The sequence below is a fragment of the Triturus cristatus genome, chromosome 9 (assembly GCF_964204655.1).
Source record: "Triturus cristatus chromosome 9, aTriCri1.1, whole genome shotgun sequence".
NCBI classification, from domain to species: domain Eukaryota; kingdom Metazoa; phylum Chordata; class Amphibia; order Caudata; family Salamandridae; genus Triturus; species Triturus cristatus.
The window spans coordinates 944,881,310-944,905,081 of NC_140592.1; the positions used below are offsets into that span (position 1 = coordinate 944,881,310).

The 23,772-nt window shown below is 48.1% G+C and overlaps 1 protein-coding gene across 2 annotated transcripts in view; it reads right to left on the reverse strand.

Annotated features, from left to right (window-relative positions):
* Positions 1-23,772, reverse strand: part of RPS6KA5 (ribosomal protein S6 kinase A5) — a 543,858-nt gene that overhangs the window by 199,561 nt on the left and 320,525 nt on the right. For both annotated transcript variants that reach the window (XM_085626532.1, XM_085626531.1), the window contains exons 8-9: positions 2,818-2,968; positions 1,472-1,633 (exon numbers count right to left, since the gene is read on the reverse strand). In XM_085626532.1, the coding sequence (XP_085482658.1) occupies positions 1,472-1,633; positions 2,818-2,968 (313 nt within the window). The remainder of the gene's footprint in view (positions 1-1,471; positions 1,634-2,817; positions 2,969-23,772) is intronic.

Here is a 23,772-nt window from a genome sequence, read left to right on the forward strand (position 1 = left end):
CTCCCAGATCTTGCAAGTGTGGAACTGGAGGACAAGTTTTCTTTTTTTCCTGCTGCTATTGCCTGAAATACTTTGCTTTTTTATGTACATCTCACCTCTGACCATCTAGCTTTCCGTAAATTTCTTAAAACTTTTCTATTTGTAAACAAATAATTCAGTCATTAGGGAACTGTTGTATTTAGTGCGTGAATGCCCACTGGGTAGTTGGGCTATTTATAAACCTGACTTGACAAAGTGGCATAGCGACCTAAAGGTGCCAAACATGCTAGTGACATCAGTACAGAGAGTCCAGGACAAATAAAGACTGAGGTACCTAAAATACGAAAAAAGCTTCTTTTGGGAGAGTGGGTGAGGAAAGGTAAATACTAATCTGCAATATGATCAAGTATCAGAAATCGCATACCAAGTAAGTTTCTCTTCTTAAAGATACGCCATCCTGCAGATTGCACATACTAGACAGATTCCCAAAGAAGTAACAATATGGGTGTGGAAGAAAAGAGTGCAATTTTAAGACTGAAAATTGCAATCATACAAGAAACTGCTAAGGCCAGTTCTTTTAAACTACACCTCCAGTTTACTTCAAGATACATGCAGTAATGGTTTGTGACTATGTACAGATGCCAACATTGCTGCATCGCAGATAAGTAAAATGTGGCAAGCTGGAAATTGAAGGTCACTTTCTGTAATACTTCAGTCAAACCAGAAAGGATGGAAGGAAATGTGCTCAGAGTAATACTAGCTGTTCAAATTAATTTAAGCATTTCCATACATCAAAGTCAGTCTTTCAGAATGGAAAAGACAATCACTCTAATATGAGTGAATGGGCAAATGATAAACCTACTACAGAATGAATGTTGAGGTGAAAATGCAGTGAACAGAAATATTGAAATATTTATGCAGCTCCAACCTTCGATAACAGGTAGAAAATATAAACTGCTGAACAGGGGTATTTGGGGTTTTAGTGGGAATTCTGGTTACATATAGGACAATTGTGTTGTCTCAGTGTGGACTGATACCACACCACAGGTATCTTTTGTCCATACCCAACAGGTAGGATTTGAAAAATAACTGATGTGGATGTGCTCAATTCTGGCTGTGGTCCAACCGATCTGGTTTCATGTTTAGTGTACGTCAACTTACTGACTTTTTCTTTTAACAACCATCAACCAATAGCTGGGCTCAACATTAAAAGAGAGTTAAAAAAAAAATTGAACCAAGCTCAGAGTTAACACGAGTTTTGCCATCTCTACAGTCCTTCTACGTTTGAGCCTTTAACTACTATATTATCCTGTTCTTACAAAATGCTTTTGAATCAGATTATGTTTTTTCCAACCTTTGATTTTGATCTTACATAAATGGAGAACATACTTTTAGACAAACTGAAAAGTTTGATTTCTAGAATAGGATACGCTTTTAACCATAAATCATATGCAAGTGATTTGCAACCATATGAATCAAGAACTTGAAGTACCTGGAATATTCGGTCTGCGTATGGTGGCAAAGCTGCAGGAGAATATGTAGGATCCATTTCCGTAAACTCCTCTGCAAAATTGCCAACGTCCAACTCATCGCGGATAACTGGCTTAAATGGAGCTGGTACTTTCTTTTTAGACAAATGATCCCAGTCTATTTTCTAAAAGAGAAACAGTAAGGTATTTTAATGACGATTTTCACTTGAACTTAAAATTAAGCATCACATTCTTCAGATTTTTGTAAAAGTATAAACAGACTGGCAGAACCCACCAATTTATTAAAGTCCCTAAAACATCTTGAATAACTAACATCCTCATTAAGCTTAATTACTTGAGGATGTTTCAGAAACCTTCAAGTTGGAAGTTGTATGCATTTAAGAGTGCGCCTAATAAATGAGTTCCCATATTAAATCCAGGTACTTCTGGTATAAAAACAATTATGCAAACCCATAGAAATGTTTTTTATACTGCTAGCACCTTTTTAGTTGACAAATGGGGTTCATGCCTGGCATTCAAAATATAACAAAGAAATGTATACAAAAAAAGCAAACTAGAGGTGCATGCAGCAAATCACACAAGAAACCAAGTTCGGCCTAAAAGTGTCAAATCCACCTGGGCGCCAACCCTAAAAATATTTCTGGAGGAGCTTGTGAATTTGATCAGTTCCAACTCGCAATGTTTGCTTCTAAAAACAATTCAAGGGACCAAAAGCGTTCTCTACGTTGTGCCCCAGAGCTTTAGTACCAGCCCCACCATGTTTACGTACAACCACAGTTCAACTAGAAGTCATATAAACAAAGCATATGGAGCAAAATACATATATACACCACTAGTTAGTGCAAACCAATAGGATTGTCACCACCCGAAGGAAAGAGGTTATTAGCAATGTCGCCTCTGGCTACCTTTTTCTTTACACAAGGTCCTTTCCAGCCTCTGCAAAGCATCTAAATCTACAGAATGCTGAGTTAGCAATATAGGGATACATATATACAATATTTAGTCTTATTTGAATTGCAGCAACTTAGAAGAATGCTTGCCCTCCTTTACCACAGACCGACAGTAAAGTTCTAGGATATGAAATAGATTGAGAGAAGTGTTACATCTAAAAACTGGAAATGTAATCAAAGAAAAAAGCACATGACTTGCTAAGATTCAAGACAAATGTTATACTTTTTGCGTATACTTTATTGGCATATATAGCAACACACAAGGATTTATACACAAGTTAACCCATGAAAATAAACAATGTTAACAGTTTACAATATTATATTAAAAAAATACTCAAATATAAAATGAAATCGAAGAACTCACATCATATCTAGCGAAGATTCAAAACTTCTTTTACCTGGAAAAAAGGGTGTTTTTTTATTTCATCCGATCCGCTTGGTCCACACCCTAGCCTTTTCTTTGGATCTTTTATTAAAAGAGATTTAATTAGATCTTTAGCTACAGCACTCATTTGATGCGGATAAAGTGGGTCACTTTTTAAGATTCTCCTGCAAGCAAGGAATATTGCAAGATTAAAATATAAAGTGCATTAACATCTCCATGTAAGCACACTCTTGGAGAGAAAGTGCAAGTTACCTTTAATACTGGTAGTCCTTAGTACCCCCTTTCCTCATAACTTGTGGTATGTCCGGGCCAGTAGCCAAAGCACAGATAATGTTTCCCGAGCACAAATTAGGTCATGAAAAGAGGCCACAAATAGCCTCCCACAATATATCCATAGACGTTTTTCAGATTTTTCAGTTCTCTAAACCATAATCTGTATCAATGGCTACGTGGAGTAGGTGAGCAAGTCATCTGTAGGATGGGAGATTAACAACAACCAGTATAAGCATCACCACAGTAAGTACGTGTACACACACAACACCCACTTACTCCATCCTGAAGAGGAGTATGATAAAACACAATCCAAGAAATATTTATTTTATCAATGGTAACAGCTGTGCAAGAGGAATATTTGCAATGATATCATGTTCATTGTTTCAGTTAATTTAAACTATAACAAGATTCACAAAATAAATCTATAATTTATTACGATTTATAATATCCTAAAAGGTGTATCCAGACAGAAGATTTAAGTCATACAACTTGTTTACTGAGTTTGGCGGTGTGGGAGTAGGGCGGTGGCAAACTCACAGCCAACCGCCCTCCGGATTACAAGTTGTAATCCAGGCAGGCAGCCCTACGGCGACTGTCCAATGGAGCTGGCTTTCAAAGGCTCATAGGAGAGCCTTTGAAAGGCAGCCCCGTGGGCTGCCACAGCGCGTTTCAGCACGGCATGGACTGTAAAGTCCATGCCGTTCTTGAACAGGGGGTGCATGCATCCCCAGGCCTTAAGACAACAGGGGGCTCTGTAGGGCCTCCTTAATTTCCTCACCGCCACACTTTTCATGGTGGGCTCACTGCCATGAAAAGTGTGGTGGTGAAGAAACTTGTATTATGCTTGGCGGTACTGCAGTGGCACTGCCAGCATATTGCGAGTCTCTGACTGTCGCGACACCACGAAGGATCGCGGGTCCCTGGTTGCAGAGGTCCTATGGCGGTCAGACTGCCGTAATCATAATCAGGGGGTCAGACCACTGGTACTTTGGTTGCTGCACTGCCACCGTGGGTTTGGCAGTCCACTGGACAACCAAACTTATAATTAGGCACTTATTCCATTGCATATTGATGTATTCAACTTTTTTTTTTTTTTTTTTTTTTGAAACCGTTTATTGCAATCTCAAGAATATACAAGTATGGGCCTACAACCTTCCGGCCGGCCGCTAGAATGACAGGAGCATATGACATACGTTCAAAAACACTTGGCGTTGCAGAGAAGCAAAATCAGGAGGTATCAACGTCGTGGGCCACATCACTCTGACCCCACAATACGGTTTCATTTTATACAAACAACACGAAAAACCACACCCGCAAGGCAACCCGCAATCGAAAGTAACAGCACGTGCTCCCCGAATGGGGGACCCCAGCCATCCACAGGAGTCTAAAGAGGGGAAGGGGAACAGATCGAGGACTGGGGGACCTCTGTGCCCGGGGCTAAGGAAAGGAGTCAACTAAGGGGACGGGGCTGGTGAGGAAGCAGGCAGCAGTGGTGGCGCGCAGATACCCCCGCGGTAGGCGTTCCAGGGGCCCCATACTTTCACCCATGCCCCAGGCTTACCCCTCGCCACATACACCACCTTTTCTCGGAACATGCACCAATCCATGTGTTCTTTCCAGGCCGACACCGCCGGGGGCCTCTGGGATCCCCACAGTTGAGCAATGTCACGCTTAGCTATCATATATCCCAGAGTCACCCATCGCGTCTGCGGAACCGAGTAGTCAGTTGGTTCCCACACATTCAGCAGGCATCTCCTCGCTTCAGGCAGCAGCGCGACATGCGTAACCACTCGCAGGACCTCATGCACACCACGCCAGAGTCGCTCCACCTTCGGGCATTCCCACAAAATATGCAAAAAAGTCGCCAAAGCACCACATCCACGCTTACACAACCCATCCTCAGCGTAGCCCATACGCAGAAGCCTTGGCCCCGTCAGGTAAACCCGGTGGAGTATCTTAAGCTGGACGAAGCGAAGGCGAGCCGGTATGGCCACCTCCTTCGGAGAGGCCACCGCGGAAATCCAGTCCTCGTCGTCCAACTCCAGCCCATCGGCGACCCAAGCCTCGCGGAGGCCAGTCAGCAAGCCCGAGCGGTCATTAATCAATTTTTTGTAAATAAGGGAGATCGTGCTGTCCGGAACGTGGCCATCCAGCACTCTATCCTCCAGGGGGGGAAGACTCCGGGATGGAGGCGATGTCTGGGAAGACGGAGCCCAGTGCGTGACGGACCTGCAAGTACCGAAAGTATTCACTGCCCTGCAGCTGAAACTCCGTCTGCAGCGTCTCGAATGTTTTAAAGCCCCCCCTCGTCCAGAGATCCCCCACTTTACTGATGCCTATCGTGTCCCACTTCTCGAAGCCCTTCGAGGTCCACAGGGAGCCCAATCTCTCAGACGCGTACAACGGTGATGCCCGGGTCAAACGGTCCTTCCACCCCATAGCTGCATTAGCCGCGTGCCATACTCGCACCATGACACGCGTAGGTCCCATCAGGCGGGGTTCGGGCGCGCCAGAGTAGAGCGCTCGATTATAGTCGCCACCAGGCAGGAGCATCTTGTCCATTTCAAATGCCGGGTTTAAGGCGGGCCCGTAAAGGCCATGATTAATTGCAGCTAGCTGGGAGGCCCAGTAATACCGTTTAATATCCGGGAGGGCAATCCCCCCGTCGTACCATGGGAGCGTCAACTTCGCCAGGGCAATACGCGGCCTCCCGTCCCAGAACAGGCGGCGCTGTAGACTCTCCACCTCACGGAAGTAGCGCGCCGGGACTAAATCCATAGTGTTCTGGAGAGCGTACAGAAAGCGTGGCAACGACATCATCTTAAACAATGCCGCCCGGCCGAGTGGCGAAAGCGGCAGGCGTCGCCAGCGCACGACGTCCTCCTTCAAGCGCTGGAGGGGGGGAAGCAAATTCCGCTCGTAGCGGGCCTCCGGGTCCAGAGTAATATAAACACCCAGGTACCGAAACCCCTGAGATGCAATCTGGATCGGGCAGTCCCGCGGGAGGACGGGAGCCTCCCCGGAAAGCACATACACACATGATTTAGCCCAGTTGATGACAAGGCCTGAGTTGCGGCCGAATGAGCGCAAAACATCAACCAGGACAATCAGTGATTTACGCGGGGAGGCTAGGTACAAAAGGATATCGTCAGCGTATAGGGACACGCGGTCCTCATACTCGGGGGTCCAACGGAGACCACGGATGGAAGGGTGCCACCGCAGCCACTCCGCCAGGGGTTCCAAGGCCAGCGCGAACAGGAGCGGCGACAAGGGGCAGCCCTGTCGCGTGCCCCGTCCCAGCTCGAATGGGACCGATACTCTTCCATTCACCACCACCTGCGCCAATGGGCCCGAATACAACAATTTGACCCAGCTGATGAACCCCGGGCCAAATCCAAACTTAGCCAGCATCGCCCAGATGTATGGCCACTCGAGCGTGTCAAACGCCATGGTGGCGTCTAAGGACGCCAATATGGCCGGCTCCCGCACAAACGGGACACGCGCGAGCACCCCGTGCAAGCGCCGCAGATTAAGGGCCGTGTTGCGATGGGGAATAAAGCCGGACTGGTCTTGGTGGACCAGATCGCCCACCACGCCGACCAGCCGGTTGGCTAGCACCTTGGCGAGGATTTTGGGCTCCGCATTCAAGAGCGAGATAGGCCGATAGGATGTAACCCGGTCTCGGGGTCTCCCTTCCTTGTGGATCACCACGATTGTAGCCAGACGCTGGTCCTGCGGGAGGGAGCCCAGCGAGTGGGCCGCCAGAAACATCGCGCGGAGGTGGGGTGCCAGTACATCCGGTCGCAGCTTATACAACTCGATAGGGATGCCGTTCGGGCCCATGGCCTTGCCGGATGCGACCGAGCGTATGGCGAGGGCAATTTCGTCGGAGGTAGGAGCGGCATCTAACGACACCCTGTCCTCCACCGAAAGGGAAGGCAGCGCGATATCCCTAAGCAGGGCATGGGAATCCTCCTCCGAGCAGGGAGAAACCGGGGAATACACCTCGCGGAAATAATCCGCGAAACAAGAGACAATGTCTTCTGGCTCGGTGACACGCACACCATCCATCCTCTCAATCAGCGGGACCACACGACTCGCTCTCTCCTTTTTGTCCAACCACGCAAGCAGTTTACCAGCCTTGTCACCCACATCATACAGTCGCCCCTGTTGCTCTCTCCAGAGGCCCCTGGCCGCCTCCGTGACGAGGGCCCTGTAGGCCGCCTGCTTAAGTTGTAGGACATGTAGTGCAGCATCCGTCACCCCACCCTCTAGATCACCCTCCAATTCAGCAATTTCGGCCTCCACCCGGGTCACCTCCTCCTGCTCGCGCCTCCGGGCATGGGAGATAAAGGAGAGGGCCTCCCCTCTAAGAACTGTCTTGAAGGCTTCCCACAGGGAGATAGCCGAAGGGACGGACCCCACATTCTCATCGAAATACCGCTGCAAGGATTTAATCAAATCAGCGCGAATGGTGGGGTCGCGCAGGTACCAGGCATTGATTGGAGCTACCCTGCCCACCCCCCTCGGGAAGACATCAACGTGCAACAGGAGCGGGGAGTGATCTGAAATACCCCGCGCCAAATGGCGCACCTCTCCTACCCTCCAAACATAGGCCGCAGGGACAAGGACATAATCAAGCCGTGAGAGGCTACCATGGGCACCCGAGTGGAAAGTGTACTGCAGCTGCGTGGGATGTTTTAAGCGCCAGCAGTCCACCAATCCCAGTGTATCTAAGAAGCCGGACAGCCACGCCTGCGCCCGGGGGAGGTCCCTAGGAGGGTGACGATCCACGGTCCCAGAAACCACCGCATTGAAGTCCCCCCCAACCACCAGAAGCCCCCCCGGGAGGTCAAGGAGGAGGCGCCCCAGGTCTGCAAAAGTGGTAGACTGTAACCCCGGTGGGACGTACACTGATACAAAGACCACTACTTTGCCCTCCATTCTCCCCACTAAGACAGTGTAGCGTCCCCTCTCATCATGGCGCACCTCGTCTATTTCCAACGGGAGTGAGTTCTTCACCATGATGCCCACCCCCCGTGAGCCCGACGTGAAGCCCGAGTGGGCCACCAAGCGATAGCCACGCCGATTCATGGCACAAAAGGAATTACCAATAAGGTGTGTCTCCTGCAGAAAGACCACATCTGGCGAAAGTCGTTTCAAATACTGCAGGACCACACCTCGCTTGATCCTATCCCCCAGTCCATTAACGTTCCAGGACAATAAAGTCAGGTCCCTACCCCCCATCACATACAGAAGCCATCATTCGTCCCCCCGAGAGCACCTTAAAAACACCAATACAATAAAGGGTTTGCCTTGCGGTAAAAACGAACAACACCCCACCCCAACCCACCCATCCCAACAGAACTCCCCCCTCCCTGCACCCCTGCATGAGCCCAAACAGCCCCCCCAAAGTGCAGTGTGCCTGTCGCCCCATGAATGATGAAACTAACTAGTCCCCCAGAGGAGGAGGGAGAGCCCCCAAGAGACCCCGTACTACCTCCACAGGAGGGGAACTTACACGAACAGTCAAAAGTGACGACAATGTTGTCCAGAGCGAGGCCTACTGTTAGTCCCTCAGTCCTGATCCGGCGAGCCCTCCCCTCCAACCGCGCCCCCCCCCACCCCCCCGGCCCCGATCCCCGGGCAAAGAGTCCAACCAGTCCCCGGCCGCCTCGGGACGATCAAAAAAGTGCGTGCGGCCATCCACCTCCACTCGCAGCTTAGCTGGAAAAAGCATCGCATACTTGAGGTTCAGGTCCCGTAGACGACGTTTGACTCCGAGAAAGCTCAGTCTCTGCTTCTGGACCGCTGGGGTGAAGTCAGGATAGAAGTTTACGTCCATATTGTCAAGTCTGACCGGTCCTTGTAGCCTAGAAGTCTGCAGGATAGCGTCTGTCCCGAAAGTTGAAAATCCGGGCAATGAGAGGCCTCGGAGGGGCTCCGGCCTTAGGTCTTCCTCCGGGAACCCTGTGGGCACGTTCCACCGCAAAGAATTTACTCAGCCCCCGGGGCTGGAGATGGGTGAGAATCAGGTCCTCCACAAACAGGTCCGCCGCCGCCTCCTCACGTCCCTCCGGCACCCCGACAATGCGGACATTGTTCCTCCGGGCCCGACCCTCGGAATCCTCCAGTCGACGATCCATCAGGGCGCTCGCCTGGCCAAGCCGGCGCACCTCCTTTTGGAGGGCTGCCACGTCCGTTGTGAGGCCCGAGGTGGTGTGGGCCAAAGAATCGACCCGGTCATTGGTCTTGGATAAGTCGGCCCTCACCAGGCCAACATCCACGTGGACCGAGTCAATCTTCTGCGCAAGTGTGTCAAAGCGCTGGTCCACCGAGGCCTTCATCTCGGCGATAGCGCCCATGACATCCCGCAGGGTCAGATCCGCGGGCAGAGCAGGAGCATCAGTCGGGCTCTCAGGGGACCTACGCGGCACCTCGGGAGATCCCTTCTGGAGGGTGTAGCGGTCCATGCTGTTGGACTGATGGGCTGCGCCACGGCGGGTCGATTTCACCTTTGCCCGGTCGCCATCTTGCTTTGTGGACATGGTTTCAGTCCCCAAATCGTGCCAATCACCTCGGAAAAGGCCGACAAACCAGTTCACGGGCTCCGGGGGGGGGGCAACTACAGGTCCGCAGGACGGATCACAGCCGGCGGGCCAGCAGGGCACCCCAACGAGGCCCCACCACCGCACACCGCCCCGCAACCCAACCTCGCCTACGCAGCAAGGAGGGTGCAAAAGCGAAAGTGAAAGTGCGGGGTACGCGAGTCGCCCAGTCCTGCCCGCCGCTGTTGATCACTTTGTCTCCGGATCGCCCCGCAACTCCAATCCGGGGGGCCGGCGTGGAGAAGGCCGCAAACCTCAATCGGTGCTCCCGCCGGTGTCCGAGGTCCGATTTGGAAGCGGAAAACGGGTGACACCTCAGCTCGGGCTCACCAACACAGTCCCCTCATCTAGGACAGGATATTGTCAGGATTTATGTAGGAGGTCACGGAGGTCCTCGGGAGCCTCGCACCTACGCGGCCATCTTGGTTGCGCGCTAGGCTCCTCCGTATTCAACTTTTTTATGTGGTTTCTGCCATGAGCATCTTAAAATAAATTAAAAGGTAAAAAGTGGTGGAAAATTATGAATCCTTCTCCAGTTCGTGCATACTTTAAAGGTTAACAGATAAAACTAAACACTATACAATGAAGAAGGTTAACAAGGTGCCTCGCTGGGCAATCGTTGCATGGCAGACAAACAACCTGAAACAAAACCTATTCATGCTACAGGGACCTATGAGATTCTTTTTCGCCATGGGAGGAATGCATCTTTCATAAATCACAGATACCCCTGATGAAGGTTAATGAGAAACCGAAATGCATTGGGTGTGATACCATTGGAATTATTCGGAGGACTCAAAATTCTGAAATGTTCATGTATAGGCCTGGATGGGCAATCATGAAACAATAAAAACGCAAAAAAAAATTGAATTTTGCATCTTTTGAAGTGATGTTTAAACTTTGACTAAAACAATGAAATAAAACGGATGAATTTGGATGAATTTGGATATACTATAGTTGATGGGCATTAATTTGCATACCAATGCTTATACGGCTGTGCAACTCGAAGTTGACCCGCAAACCGCGAGTCACAACTTTCTCATGTTTTCATGCCATAGTGCGAAAGGAACGGGACACTAACGAGTCCTGCACACTAAACTTGATATAGAGCAACAGGAACTAAAACGGAGTAAATATGGGTGTGCTTCAGGACATTGTCTGTTTAATGCATCTTTCTCAGGTTGGTGACTATTATAAACATTTCCAAATAAAACTGAAACCTGAGTGGTAAAATTAGGTTAACTAAGTACCTCTCTCAGCCAGCATTGCATAGCAGTAAAAACATCCTATTTATATATTTAAATCTTTTTATTTGATTTTTAAACGACATAAGTGGTCTCTCTGCCTCGCAGGGCAGCACATTCAAGACCAACAACATCAAACAAAAAGTGATTGACTGACCTTATGAAATACTTTGAAATGTATATCGTGTGGCATACAGTGGTATCAGATAATGAGAAGCAAATCAGAGAGTTAACATCATTCTTCATCAGACACTAATTGCACCTGCGCTTGTGCACAGAGGTATTTTCGCAGAGGTTCCCAGAAGTCCTTGGGCTTGGAGGAGGATAGAATTTATTCTGTAAAAAGTTAAAGATTTTCTTTACAGTACGATAAATCTTTGATCCAGTGGTCTACCCGGGGGGGTTAATATGCTTTCCCATGTCAACGCCACACGGTGTTTCGCCATAAGCAGAGCAATTCGAACAAACTTGCCAATGCCCCTTTTTAGGCACATAACATAATAAACAAACCTGTGGTGTACAGTGTAGAGGGACCCCAACCATGGTCTGTATACGTTTCACTACAACCTCTCAAAAAGTAAACACCAGCCTACAGTCCCACGCTAAGTGCAGGAAGTCTGCCTCTGATTGTCCGCAGAGCTTGCAATTACTAGTTTCTCAAAGGCCCAGTTTGTGCAACTTGTAAGGGGTATGGTAAACTTGATGTATATATTTAAAATGGAGAATAAGCAGTTTGCCATTGGGTGTAAGGGAGCCGGTAAGTTTACAAATCTGTTCCCATTCAGAGGGGGTCAATGGAGGGGTGATCTTCTCGCTCCAGCATGCCAAACTCTTGTCCGGGATTGCAACCTTCCCATTCCGCACCGCCCTGTATAACTTAGTCACCAGCTTGCTTCTCATGGGAACAACCAATAGCAACTGCAATGACTGCAAAGAGGGGGACTACGCAGGGAACGCAGTATAGTGTGCAATGAGGGCGAGCTTCAGTCGGTGTAGAGTCAATTGAAATAGCATTGTTGGATTGGTAATGTATTGAAGCTCCTCCGTGGTAAGAAAAGTTCCCTCAGGGTAAAGATCGTGCATGGTGTCAATGCCGGCTTTACGCAAGGAGCTTAGCGAGCCCTCCTCTTGAGAAACCGACAACGCCGCATGATGCACCAGCGGCAGCGCTGGAGTGTACAATGGTAGTTTGTTAGCTAGCTTACCAATGGCCTGCCATGCAGCTATAGGGGTGTCCAGAGTGTTTATTTCCTGTTTTGGGGTGTCTCTCTTCGAGTGTGGGATGATGCCGGACAGTGGGATGAGTTACGCATCATGGGGAGTGAAGGCATGGGGTTTATACTAATAATACGCATACTGCACCAGTAAATATAAAAATCAGGCGCACAGAAACCACCTTTGTCATAATCTAGTGTCAGTGTGTTCCAACTCACCCTAGCTTGCTTGCCGCCTCAAATGAGTCACAGCAGTGATGAGCAAAGTGTCATGAAAAACTGTTTAGTCAGGACAATGAGAATATTACAAGAGAGATACGCGGCAGAATTATCATTTTTATGACCGCTATGCGGTCCGCCAATGACAATGCCGTCCATCTGTCCACTTGATGTTCCAAGGTCACACATGCTTTCCCATAATTTTCACGGACCACGACCTCAGGATCCCGGTGCACCCAAATACTTAACAAGGTCAGTAGACCACATTAATGGATATTCAAGACTGGCCTGTTATCTCAGTTAAGGGTATTATCACCAACTTATTCCAGTTAATAGTTAGTCCGGAATACAGACCAAATCGTATGTATTCACGCAGCACGGGGGCATATACTGCTGAGGTTGTCGTATAAACAGCACCATGTCATCGGCATACATAGAGATACCAACAGGACGCTGCAGAAAATTCAAAGCAGTCTCCCTGTATCGCTGACGAAAAATACATGCCAGCAGCTCTAACATGAGTGAGAAAAGCAACGGCGACAAGGAGCATCTCGGTTGCGTGCCTTTCTGTATCCGAAGTCAACCAACCCACCCTCACCCAGGCAGAGGGATCAGAGTATAAAAGTCACACCCAGTCTATAAAAATCTCAGGGAACCCCATATGTCTCAATATATGGAACATATAACACCGTTCGATAGAGTCAAAAGCTTTTACAGCATCTAACAGTACTGCGGCAGCGGGGAGGGTAAGGTCTAAAACATGAAACATAGCAAATAGGGTGCAGTGATTTTTAGACAAGGATCGTTCCGGTATAAACACGGATTGGTGTGGCAGAACAAGGCAGGGCGTCAGGGGTTGTAATCGGTCAGCAAGAATGTTGGCCAGTGTTTTGGCATCTAAATTGATTAAGGATAATGGCTGATATGACTCACACGCCGAGGGCAGTTGTCCTTTTTGAGTAGTGTAATGATCAAGGCCTGTCGGAGCGAGGAAGGGAGACGTCCAGTCTTGTGCGCCTCACCGTAGACTTCAAGTAGATGGGGCACCAGGAGTTCGGCATATTTCTTATAGAACTCTGCCGTGAGGCCATTCGGTCCTGCAACTTTTTTATTCGACAAAGATCGTATTGCTGTGTGGATATTAGAGGCCTCAATCGGCTGACTCAAGTATTCACGGTGGCCATCAGCTAGCCATGCACATGCAATATCCGATAGATACTCTGCGAGATTAGGGGGGTCCCCACCCCCTCGTGTTTTATACATAGTAGGGTAGCAATCACAAAATTGCTCGACTATATCTTGCGGTGTATAGTGCTCTATGCCGTGATCATCACCAATTTTGGTGATGTGATGGTGGTCAGTTCTAAATTTAAGCCTCATCGCCAAGTTACGACCAGGTTGGCCGCCCTCCCCATAAGCCCGAGCAACGTGTCTTTTAGAGAGGTACCGTGCCTCCATCTCTGCCATCTTATCGTATGCCTGAAGCTACTCATAAGAGATAATGTGGTTGCACATGGGTCAGCAGTATGGTCCCTTTAAAGTTGTGACAGCGTCTGCTCTATCTTTGTGAGCTGCCCTCTAATACCCATAAGAATGCCCTCTGTGGTGCTAATTCCTCTGCTAGACATGCACATGCAATATCCGATAGATACTCTGCGAGATTAGGGGGGTCCCCACCCCCTCGTGTTTTATACATAGTAGGGTAGCAATCACAAAATTGGGGCCTGCTTGTCCAACTTAGCGGACATGTGGTCCACACGCCCGCTCAGGGCTTTGATTTTGCCATCTATAGATTGAAGGCTGGCCTGGATCGCCAGCAGTGTTTTTCTAGTGCAGTGGGGGGCTCAGCTGGAACATCCAGCTCTGAGTCCGATGTGGCAACTCGCGTCGGCTTGCCGGGCTTCCGTTGTTCAAACGTGAGGCGCGGTTGGGTTTTATCAGTCTTCCCCATCGCGGAAGTTGATGGTGGACCAGCAGGAAGAAAATCAAGATATGGCAAGCTCACAGTAGTACTTCGTTAACAGGGATTTCTACCATGCACCCGAGACGCTCCTCCAGTGACATGTCTCCAGGTGAATATAAAAATTACACTGGTTCAGTCGGTTCTGCCCACCAAACTGATGTATGCAAAACTGTGTGCCCCAGTCCCTCAAAACAAAGACAGGTTCAGCAATACACGGCAGCTTAGTCGCTGGTTGAGGCCAGCTCTACAATGCGAATAGTCAGCCGAACAAGTCCGAGCTCTAAGAAAGCCCCAGTTCCACATCAATCTCCTCGGATAGATCCCAGCAATGTGAAGCACGAGGCCTAGCGCGCAGTAGTGATGTGACCGGGATGAGGAGGAACAGTATGCAGGGCGAAGGTTCTCAAGGTAGCGTCGCAAAACCCCACAAAAAGACGGGGGACAGGGGGAGGGGACCTAACACAAAAGAGAAGTCAGCAGTGCCCCGGCCCAGTCACGTGTGCGCAAAATGGAAACGTTAGTAAGTGCGTAGGCCTGCGAGGGCCTTGTAGGTTGCAACTGTTGCACACTCCGTGCTGCTGTACACCCCTGCAAACTCTGGCACAAGTACTTCCCAAGCAGTGATGTGATGTTCGCCACAACCCCAACGGAAAATTCTGACAATCTGGGAGGGGGAACGTAGGCCCAAACGCAGATGAAGCCAAAGACCCGGTTCACGGAAACCTCAGCAGCGTGGTCAGGCCTCATGCAGCTTCCGGCCCCACTCGCCCGACATCGTTTAAAAAAAAAAAAAAATCCATCTGCCAACCTCAGGGCCTGTGTAGTTTATTGCTGTGAAGTATACTTTTTTTTTTTTTATTGTTGTATTTTATTGCGTTTTGAAAGTACAATGAGCATCAACATACTTACAATAAACCGAAATGTTTTTTAACCCCTTCGCTGCCAGGCCTTTTCCCCTCCTGTGCCACGCCCTTTTTTGGCTATTTGGGGTAGTGCGCGCTGAGGCCCCTGTAACTTTTTGACCACATAAGGTATCCACGCCAAATTTGCGTCCTTTTCTTCCAACATCATGGGGATTCTGAAGGTACTCAGGGTTTGTGGATTCCCCTGGAGGGGTCACAGAAGTTAGCCAAAATACAGCAAAATTTTGTTTTGGAGGGGGGGGGGGGGGGGAATGGGAAAAACGGGCTGCAAATGAAAGCACCTGGGTTTTTCCCTGCAAATGTTATCAAAAAAGGGTTTGTGGGGCTAAAATCACCATTTTCCCAGCTTTTAGGGGATACCAGACTTTTGTCAGAAACCCAACATTTTTTACACAGTTTTGGCATTTTTCTGGGACATAGCCTATTTTTGCTATTTTTTGTGCTTTCAACCTCCTTCCAGTTAATGGTAGAAATGGGTACAAAAGCAATAATGGATCCTGGAAAGCTATACATTTTAGAGAAGAAGAGAAAATTCGGAATTCAGCAAGGGGTCATTTGTGTAGATCCATCAAGGTTTCTTTATAGAAACTAACAGTTAAATATAGGATAAATTCCAAATTTGTTGAAAAAAAGTGCCTCGTGTCAACGTTTTCACCTGTAACTTCTTCTAATTTTGACAGCTCTTTGAAAGCAATATACGTTACATCCGCTGGACATTACTGGTTGTGGGCATATATAGGACTTGTAGGTTCACCAAGAACCCGACGAACCCAGAGCCAAAAACTGAGCAGCAACTTGCAATGGTTTTTTATTATGTACCGGGTATATAGTAATTATTCTGTAAAAATGTGTACATGGAAAAATCGGTATGAAAGACACCTATGTATTTCTGAAATGGGAACAAAATATAGAGTTTAGAAACAGTAGATATTTGCAAATTTCCGAAATTGGGATACTCATACTAGCATGAGAATTATCAGTCATTGTTTAGAATGACTTCTTTTTTACACAATGTCTTTCATTTGGAAGGCAGAAATGCATCGAAAGTCAATAGGTAATAACAGTTCCTTTACAAATCTGAATTACCCTAAGTCTCCCGATAAAAATGGTACCTCACTTGTAGGGGTAGGCATAGTGCCCACGACAGGAAATGGCTCAAAACCCAACGTGAACACACCACATTTTCACAATGCAAAATTACCCTTTTTTAGCAAAGTGCCTAGCTGTAGTTTTGTAACCCTAGCTCTGCCGGCACCTAGGGAAACCTAGTGCCCGCGACAGGAAATGGCGCAAAACGTAAGGTGGACACACCTCAATTTCGTAGCGAAAAATGACACTTTTTTTGGCAACGTGCCTAGCTGTAGTTTTTGAACCATAGCTCTGCCGGCACCTAGGGAAATTTAGCAAGCCTATACATTTTTGAAAACTAGACACCCAGGGGACTTGACTGCCTCCCACCAGGTTCTGTTACCCAGAATCCCTTGCAAACCTAAAACATTGCCAAAAAAACACATTTTCCCCACATTTCTCTGGTGGAAAGTTCTGGAATCTGCGTGGATCCACAAATTTCCACCCACCCCGCGTTCCCCAAAGTCTTCCGAGAAAAATGGTACCTCACTTGTGTGGGTCGGCCTAATGCCCGCAACAGGATACGGCGCAAAACGTAACGTGGACACACCTCAATTTCACAGCGAAAAATGACCCTTTTTTGGCAAAGTGCCTAGCTGTAGTTTTTGAACCATAGCTCTGCCGTCACCTAGGGAAACCTAGCAAACCTATACATTTTTTAAAACTAGACACCCAGGGGAATCCAGGATGGGGTGACTTGACTGCCTCCCACCAGGTTCTGTTACCCAGAATCCCTTGTAAACCTAAAAAAGTGCCAAAAAAACACATGTTCTCCACATTTCTCTGGTGGAAAGTGCTGGAATCTGCGTGGATCCACAAATTTCCACCCACCCCGCGCTCCCCAAAGTCTTCCGAGAAAAATGGTACCTCACTTGTGTGGGTCGGCCTAGTGCCCACGACAGGAAACGGCGCAAAACGCATCGTGGACACACCTCAATTTCGCAGTGAAAAATGAACCTTTCTTGGCAAAGTGCTTAGCTGTAGTTTTTGAACCCTAGCTCTGCCGGCACCTAGGGAAACCTACCAAACCCACACATTTCAGAAAACTAGACACCCGGGGGATTTCAGGGAGGTATGGCTTGTGTGGATCCCCCAACGTTTCCTTACCCAGAACGCCCTGCAAACCTCACATTTAGCTGAAAAAAAACACATTTTTCACACATTTTTGTGTGGGAAAGTTGTGGCATCACCGGGCTGACACAAATTTCCTACCACCCAGCGTTCCCCCGGGTCTCCCGATAAAAACGGTGCCTCACTCGTGTGGGAGGCCCAAGTACCCGCGACAGGCAAGGGCCCACAACGTAATGAGGCGACATGAAAATTGCCTACCTCAAAACGACCTGGTTTTGCAAGGGGAGTCACCTGAGTTTTTGGCCCGGTGCTCGGCAGCCACCTAGGGGAACCTACCAAACCCACACCTTTCTGAAAACTAGACACCCGGGGGATTCCAGGGAGGTATGGTTTGCGTGGATCCCCCAACGTTTCCTTACCCAGAATGCCCTGCAAACCTCAAATTTAGCTGAAAAAAAATCACATTTTTCACACATTTTTGTGTGTGAAAGTTGTGGCATCACCGGGCTGATACAAATTTCCTACCACCCAGCGTTCCCCCGGGTCTCCCGATAAAAACGGTGCCACACTCGTGTGGGAGGCCCAAGTACCCGCGACAGGCAAGGGCCCACAACGTAATGAGGCGACATGAAAATTGCCGGGGGGCAGATTGGGGGCTGCTGCCCCCATCCGCCCCCCAGGGGGGGCAAAAAGACTAAATGATGCCAAAATTATTTGGGGGGAGCAAAGGCCCTTGCCCAAGGGGCCGCTCCTCCCTCCCTGGTGTCTAGTGGGTGGATCCCTGCTTGGGGATCGCCCTCCTGTGGCGATCCCCAAGCAGGGATCCACTGGGGAGTGGGTACGATTGGAAAGGGGAGATTCTCCCCTTTCCAACGATACCTCCCCCGGCTGAGATAGCCCCCTGAGCACGTACAAAGTGAAACTGAAATGAACCTCTTGGCTCATTTCAGTTTCATTTTCAGTGTAATGACGTCGGCGTGACGTGCGTGCCGATCGTCATTAAACCGAAAGCAGGGGGGGGGCCTCGGGAGCTGGGGAAGCTCTTCCCCAGCTCCCGAGGCTATTTTGGTTAAAAGGGAATCACTCTGGTGCCCGCACCAGAGGGATTCCCCGGGGAATGCCTCATGACGAGCTGGACTCGTCATGGGCACAGCTCCACGACGAGTCCAGCTCGTCATGGGCACAGAAGGGGTTAAAATAAAATAACATCAACATGGATCACTAAATTCAACAGCAAATATGGTTAAATAATATCGGTATGTAACATGGCAACAATTAGAGGGGAGGGCAGGTGGGGGGCAGGTGACAACAATTGAAGAAATAATAAACCAGCAGTGAGATGATCAAGCGGGGACAATTCTGTGATAAAGACTACTAATGGGCATAAAAACATAACCGGAAAGTACAAATAATCTGCAAATATATTATAAGACATAGATGGTACAGATATTTCACACAATCATTTACTAATCTTCAGGGTTGTCAACCACACTGTGATTTGCGGCTTGATATTGAGCAAACATTCCCCAGAAACTCTTCGGGCGGTTACAAGGAGGAAGCATTTCGTTGTAAACATCGGATTGGGTATTGCAGTAGACATGTTCCCACTGGGCCTCTCATGCAACGCATCGCCAGCTGACGCTTGGCGAGGAGAAGGCCCATTGCTACCAATTTGCATACACCTTTCTTAAGGAGTTTAGTATGCCCCAGGATCGCCAGTAGGGGATCCGGAGCAAGGAATAGCCCAAGTATATCATTCAGTTTCTGGAATATTGTTCCCCAATAATGTTGTACTTGTAAACACTGCCACGCCTGACGCAAAAAAACAGCGTGTGGCGTCTGACACCTATCACAATTAATCAGTGTCCCTCAAACTATACCCAAATAGACATAAAGGGGAATAATAAACTCTATTTAAAAATTTAAAATGGGCGAGACGGTGACGACCATTGATCGAGATCTTACGAGTAACCTCGCAACAGTAGAACCATATGTCATCTGTAATAGGGACGCCTATGTCTAATTGCCAGGCTTGTCGAACCTTGCTGAGGGAGGAAGTCTGCTTGTCCAGGGCTGAGGTCGCCCGATGTCTTTCTCACAATGCACTTGAGTGGACTGAGGCAGGTCCTGGAGATTGCGGGGGTCACAGGAGGGGCTTCTTAATCACCAGCCGACAGTCAAACCAAGTACAGCCCGCTTCTAGTGTCCCCACGCCTTGTTGGTCATAGGCAGGTCACCACCAATCTCCGCGCTACCACACATAGTACGGGCCCCAGAGGCATCAATTGTCCCAGGCGTGGGGGGCACGGGGGTCACACACTCAGCCCCCTCCTCTGTTCGTCAATCATAGCGGGCACAGCAGCCATGGTACCTCAACAGATCAGAGACGTGGGCTTCGCAACCTCCAGGACGTCCCAGGTGCAGGTTTCAGATGTCAGGCATTCGTCCCGCCGCTGATCCCAAAATAGCTCTGATTGACGTACAAGTTCCGCAACACGGGGCGGTGTCCCCTTCAGGCTTTGTTTGCACCAGCAACTGTAGAGAGCAAAGCAGAGACGCTCCCGCGGCGGGTCCCCTGGTTTCAGCAGCGGCGGGACCCTGTCATGGCTGCCATGTTCGTCCGACTCGCAACGTCGTAAGCGGCGTGGAAAGTGCCCAGGGGCGCCGCTCACCCCTGATATCGCCAACGCCAGGCGCCCCACAGCTAGAGCACGGAGTACCACCCCATCTGTGTCGAGAATGGCAGTGGTAAAGCAGGATAATGCAGGATTATAGCGGGCCGGCCGGCAGAACTGTACTACAGTGCAGCCATCTCGCAGCGCGCCAAGCCACACCCCAGCAGTCAAAACATCCTAGTCGTTACCTATACATGCGACAGGAACACCTAGGCCAAGTCCAAGTGTGCAAAACTGAAATAATATTAGTGCTAAGTAAACCGGGCTGCTATGTGCCTCTTTACACTGTGTGTTCGACCCAGGCAAATTTTATGGGGGTTTTGAGACCCCAGGCTTCTTGCTAAGGGCCAATGCCAGGAATTTAACAAATTTGCAGTTGAGCTGTGGGTCGCCGGGGTTGAGGCACGCCATTATGGATTCCCTCCATGTGTGGATTTCTCTGTCATTGAAGCGTCTCTTTAGTAATTGCGAGCAAAGCCTACACAGCTGAGGGCAGATGCAGATCATGTGGATAAGATCATCTTCTTTCTCTTTGCATAGCCAGCATAATATCGGACCTGAGTGTTTCCATACTGGTTTGTTTGCCAAGGCTGGTGTGTTGCCAATGCGCAAGGTCATAATGTTGCGTTTGATGTTTTCTTCAAACTGAATTGGCAGGTAGAGTGCGGGGATCACCGTGGCATAGTATTTAATGACAATCCATGCGTGCGAGAGGGAGCTGAATTTGATTTCATCTTCAAAGGAAGATTGTCGTTTTGCAGCCCTACTGGCTCCCTTTTTGAAGGCATCAAATGGTACACTTGCCGCCCATAGTTCTGTTAAACTTAGTTGTTTGATCAAGGTCTTTAGATATTTGTTATGCTCCGAGAACTGGTCGCTTTGGATGGCTAACCATAAGGCTCTATTTAAATGTGTCTGGACTAATATTGTACCCGTTTTTTGCCGCTGCTGCGAATGTGTGCTGGAGATGAATTCGGGGGCAAGCTGAACACTCACCTGAAGGCACTGATCTGCAAAGGGGGCCCAGACGGGTGGATAGGAATTTTTCAAATCCAGGGAAGGTGAGAGGTCAGCCATAAAAAGATTGAACAGGTGGGGCGCTAGCACAACATTGCTTTAAACCTTGATACGTTGAAATGCTTCTGGATATATTCGTGCCATCTCTAATTTGTATTAGGATCCAGATTTGTGAATACAGGGTCGCTCTTAACAGAGGTAAACCCCACCTCTTCAGCTTATTCCACAACAACACCCTGTCTACACAGTTGAAAGCTGCTTTAAAATCAATAAAGTAGAGGTGTAGCTTTTTCTTGAACTGCTTGCATTGATCAGTCAGGAGGGCAATTGCTAATATATTTGTTGTGGTATCAACTCCTTTTCTAGTTTAGGGGGATTATCTTGTTTTTGTTTGATCAGTCCTTTAAATCTTCAAGGAGCAAGGATGCGTAGTGTGTGGCTTCTGAATCGAGGAGGGCGATAAGCCTGTAGTTGCCAGGGCTTGCCCCGTCACCTTCTTTGAACATTGCATTTATGATGGAGACCCGCAAACTTTCCGGCATGCAGTCACTTTTCTGAACTTCCTCAAACAGCGAAGCTAGTGCCTCTTATCAGAAATCAACGTCTTCTTTGAAGATGGCCTGTGGTAGGGCGTTTGGCCCCGGGGCACCTTCTTGACGACCCTTTAGGGGGATTTTTCGGACTTGGGCTGGGTTTCGTCCCTAGTTGGAATTGAGGTTATGATTTGTGGCTGACTTTGCCAGTTGGTTGCATGTAGGATGTTCTGCACTAGATGATTGTTGATTTATAGAAAAAGTACTGGCTAAATAGGACACCCAAGTTAGTTCTGTGATGTTTGAGTAATTAGTTATTCTTCCTTTTGAATTGAGGTCATTTATGGTTTCCTAGAAATTCCTTGAGTTGCTCTGCCTGACACAGAATATTACTTAGCCCAGAAGGCATCCTTCATGACTGTCTTGTCTGGCTACATGTTGTTTTTTGATGTTTCAAACGTGCCCACAGGGGCGATTTTAGGGGGAACACTTTCAGTTGCCTGGCGAGTTTCTTTTGTTCCCTTTTCAAATCTATTCAGCGTTTCGAAAGGGGTGGTTTCAGTCTTGACCTGGCTAGTGGACCAGATGTCATCCTTTGTATTGCTTGTGGGAGTGGGGTTAGCAAGGCGGTTTCAAAGTCATACCCTCGCATCTATTGGATGTTTCCTAGTATTTTTGCTGTAAGTCATTAGCTCCTTGAGATGCTAGTTCTGCTATGGATTCATGCGACCATCGCAATCGCTTTAGGTTGGTTGTGTTTGTCATACCAGTTTCAACTGGACCTAGTGCCATGTATACATGGAGTTATTCCTAACAACAGGACCCTCGTTCTTAGGAATTCCAGCTTCATGATGAATGTTTTTCCATTAACATCTCAACGCTTAGCTTTCAAGTTGGCCTGAACTGGTACATTCCAGAATGATATCAATGTTGAGTAGGTCATCATCCTCTATGGTGTGAATAAGGCTTATTTCGAAGTCATCTGTCAGTATTCTGTCCCACGTATGTTGCTCTTGCTTGTATCTGGATATAGTGGATGGTATTTGTTCTATTAAGACTTTTTTCTTGGATGCATTGGGATGAATGTAGACGTTGAATAGTGGCACAGGGGGTCTGTTATACTGCGTCCAGTTACTAAGTTTAATGATTTGGAGGCTAGGGTCTACCTGGGGTAGTTTTTCTGTGATGGTATTTAGACTGAGCGATATGTAGAAAGTGAGGCCCCTTTTGGGTCTGCCGTAGTGTTTGGATTTTGTGGCACTAATTTGGTATTGCATGTAGCCTTCTACAGGAAGTTCCACCACTGACTAAGTTTCTAGGAGCGCAATTATATCTATGTTTGCACAGCTCTTAGGTGGTGAACCATCCTAAAGCAGCAATTTTGCCCCTGTAATATTCCAGAATAGAATGGGCAGAACCGTACACTGGGGTGATGTTACTTTCGCATGAAGAGTTTATGTGGAGCAAGGTGCGTTTAGGGCTGAGAACATCCAATCCCAATAAGAACCAGTTTGTTTGGTCGCACCTTTTTTGTGCTTAGGTGTTACGATTGGTCGATGGAGAAGCTTCTTGCACTCATAACTGATTGGGCAGCTTTTGCTGTTGGGGGCTGCAATCTGTTTTTTCTAAGAGTGGAAATGGGTATCTACGAGGTTGTTCTCTTTTTAACGTAATGCCTCAACTCTCAAAAACGTTTACGGAGGAAAGAAGCAACTCCACTATTTCAATTGAATTCCAAGTTGTTAAAGTGGGTTTTGGTCTTGAGGGGTTGTCGGTTACCAGGAATCCTACTGCTAATAGATCTGTTGAGGTTATGTCTTTTAGTTGTGGAATCTCCCCTAGTAGCCTTATGATGCTTCCTCTCTTGAGGATGTTCTGTTGAACTTGAGTTATGTATTCTGATTTAAATAGATGTTTGTTATGCCTGCCCTCAATTTTGGTAAAGAATTCCTGTGGGAGAAGAATTTTTGTTAGGTTTGTTGTGAATGTTGTGGCTTGTGTACCCGCATTCGATATCAGGGGGGGGGGGGGGGGGGGGGGGGTTTGGGGGCATTTCGAATTCCTGTAGAGTTGTCATTTTTCCTCACTTTTGAAGGACATGTA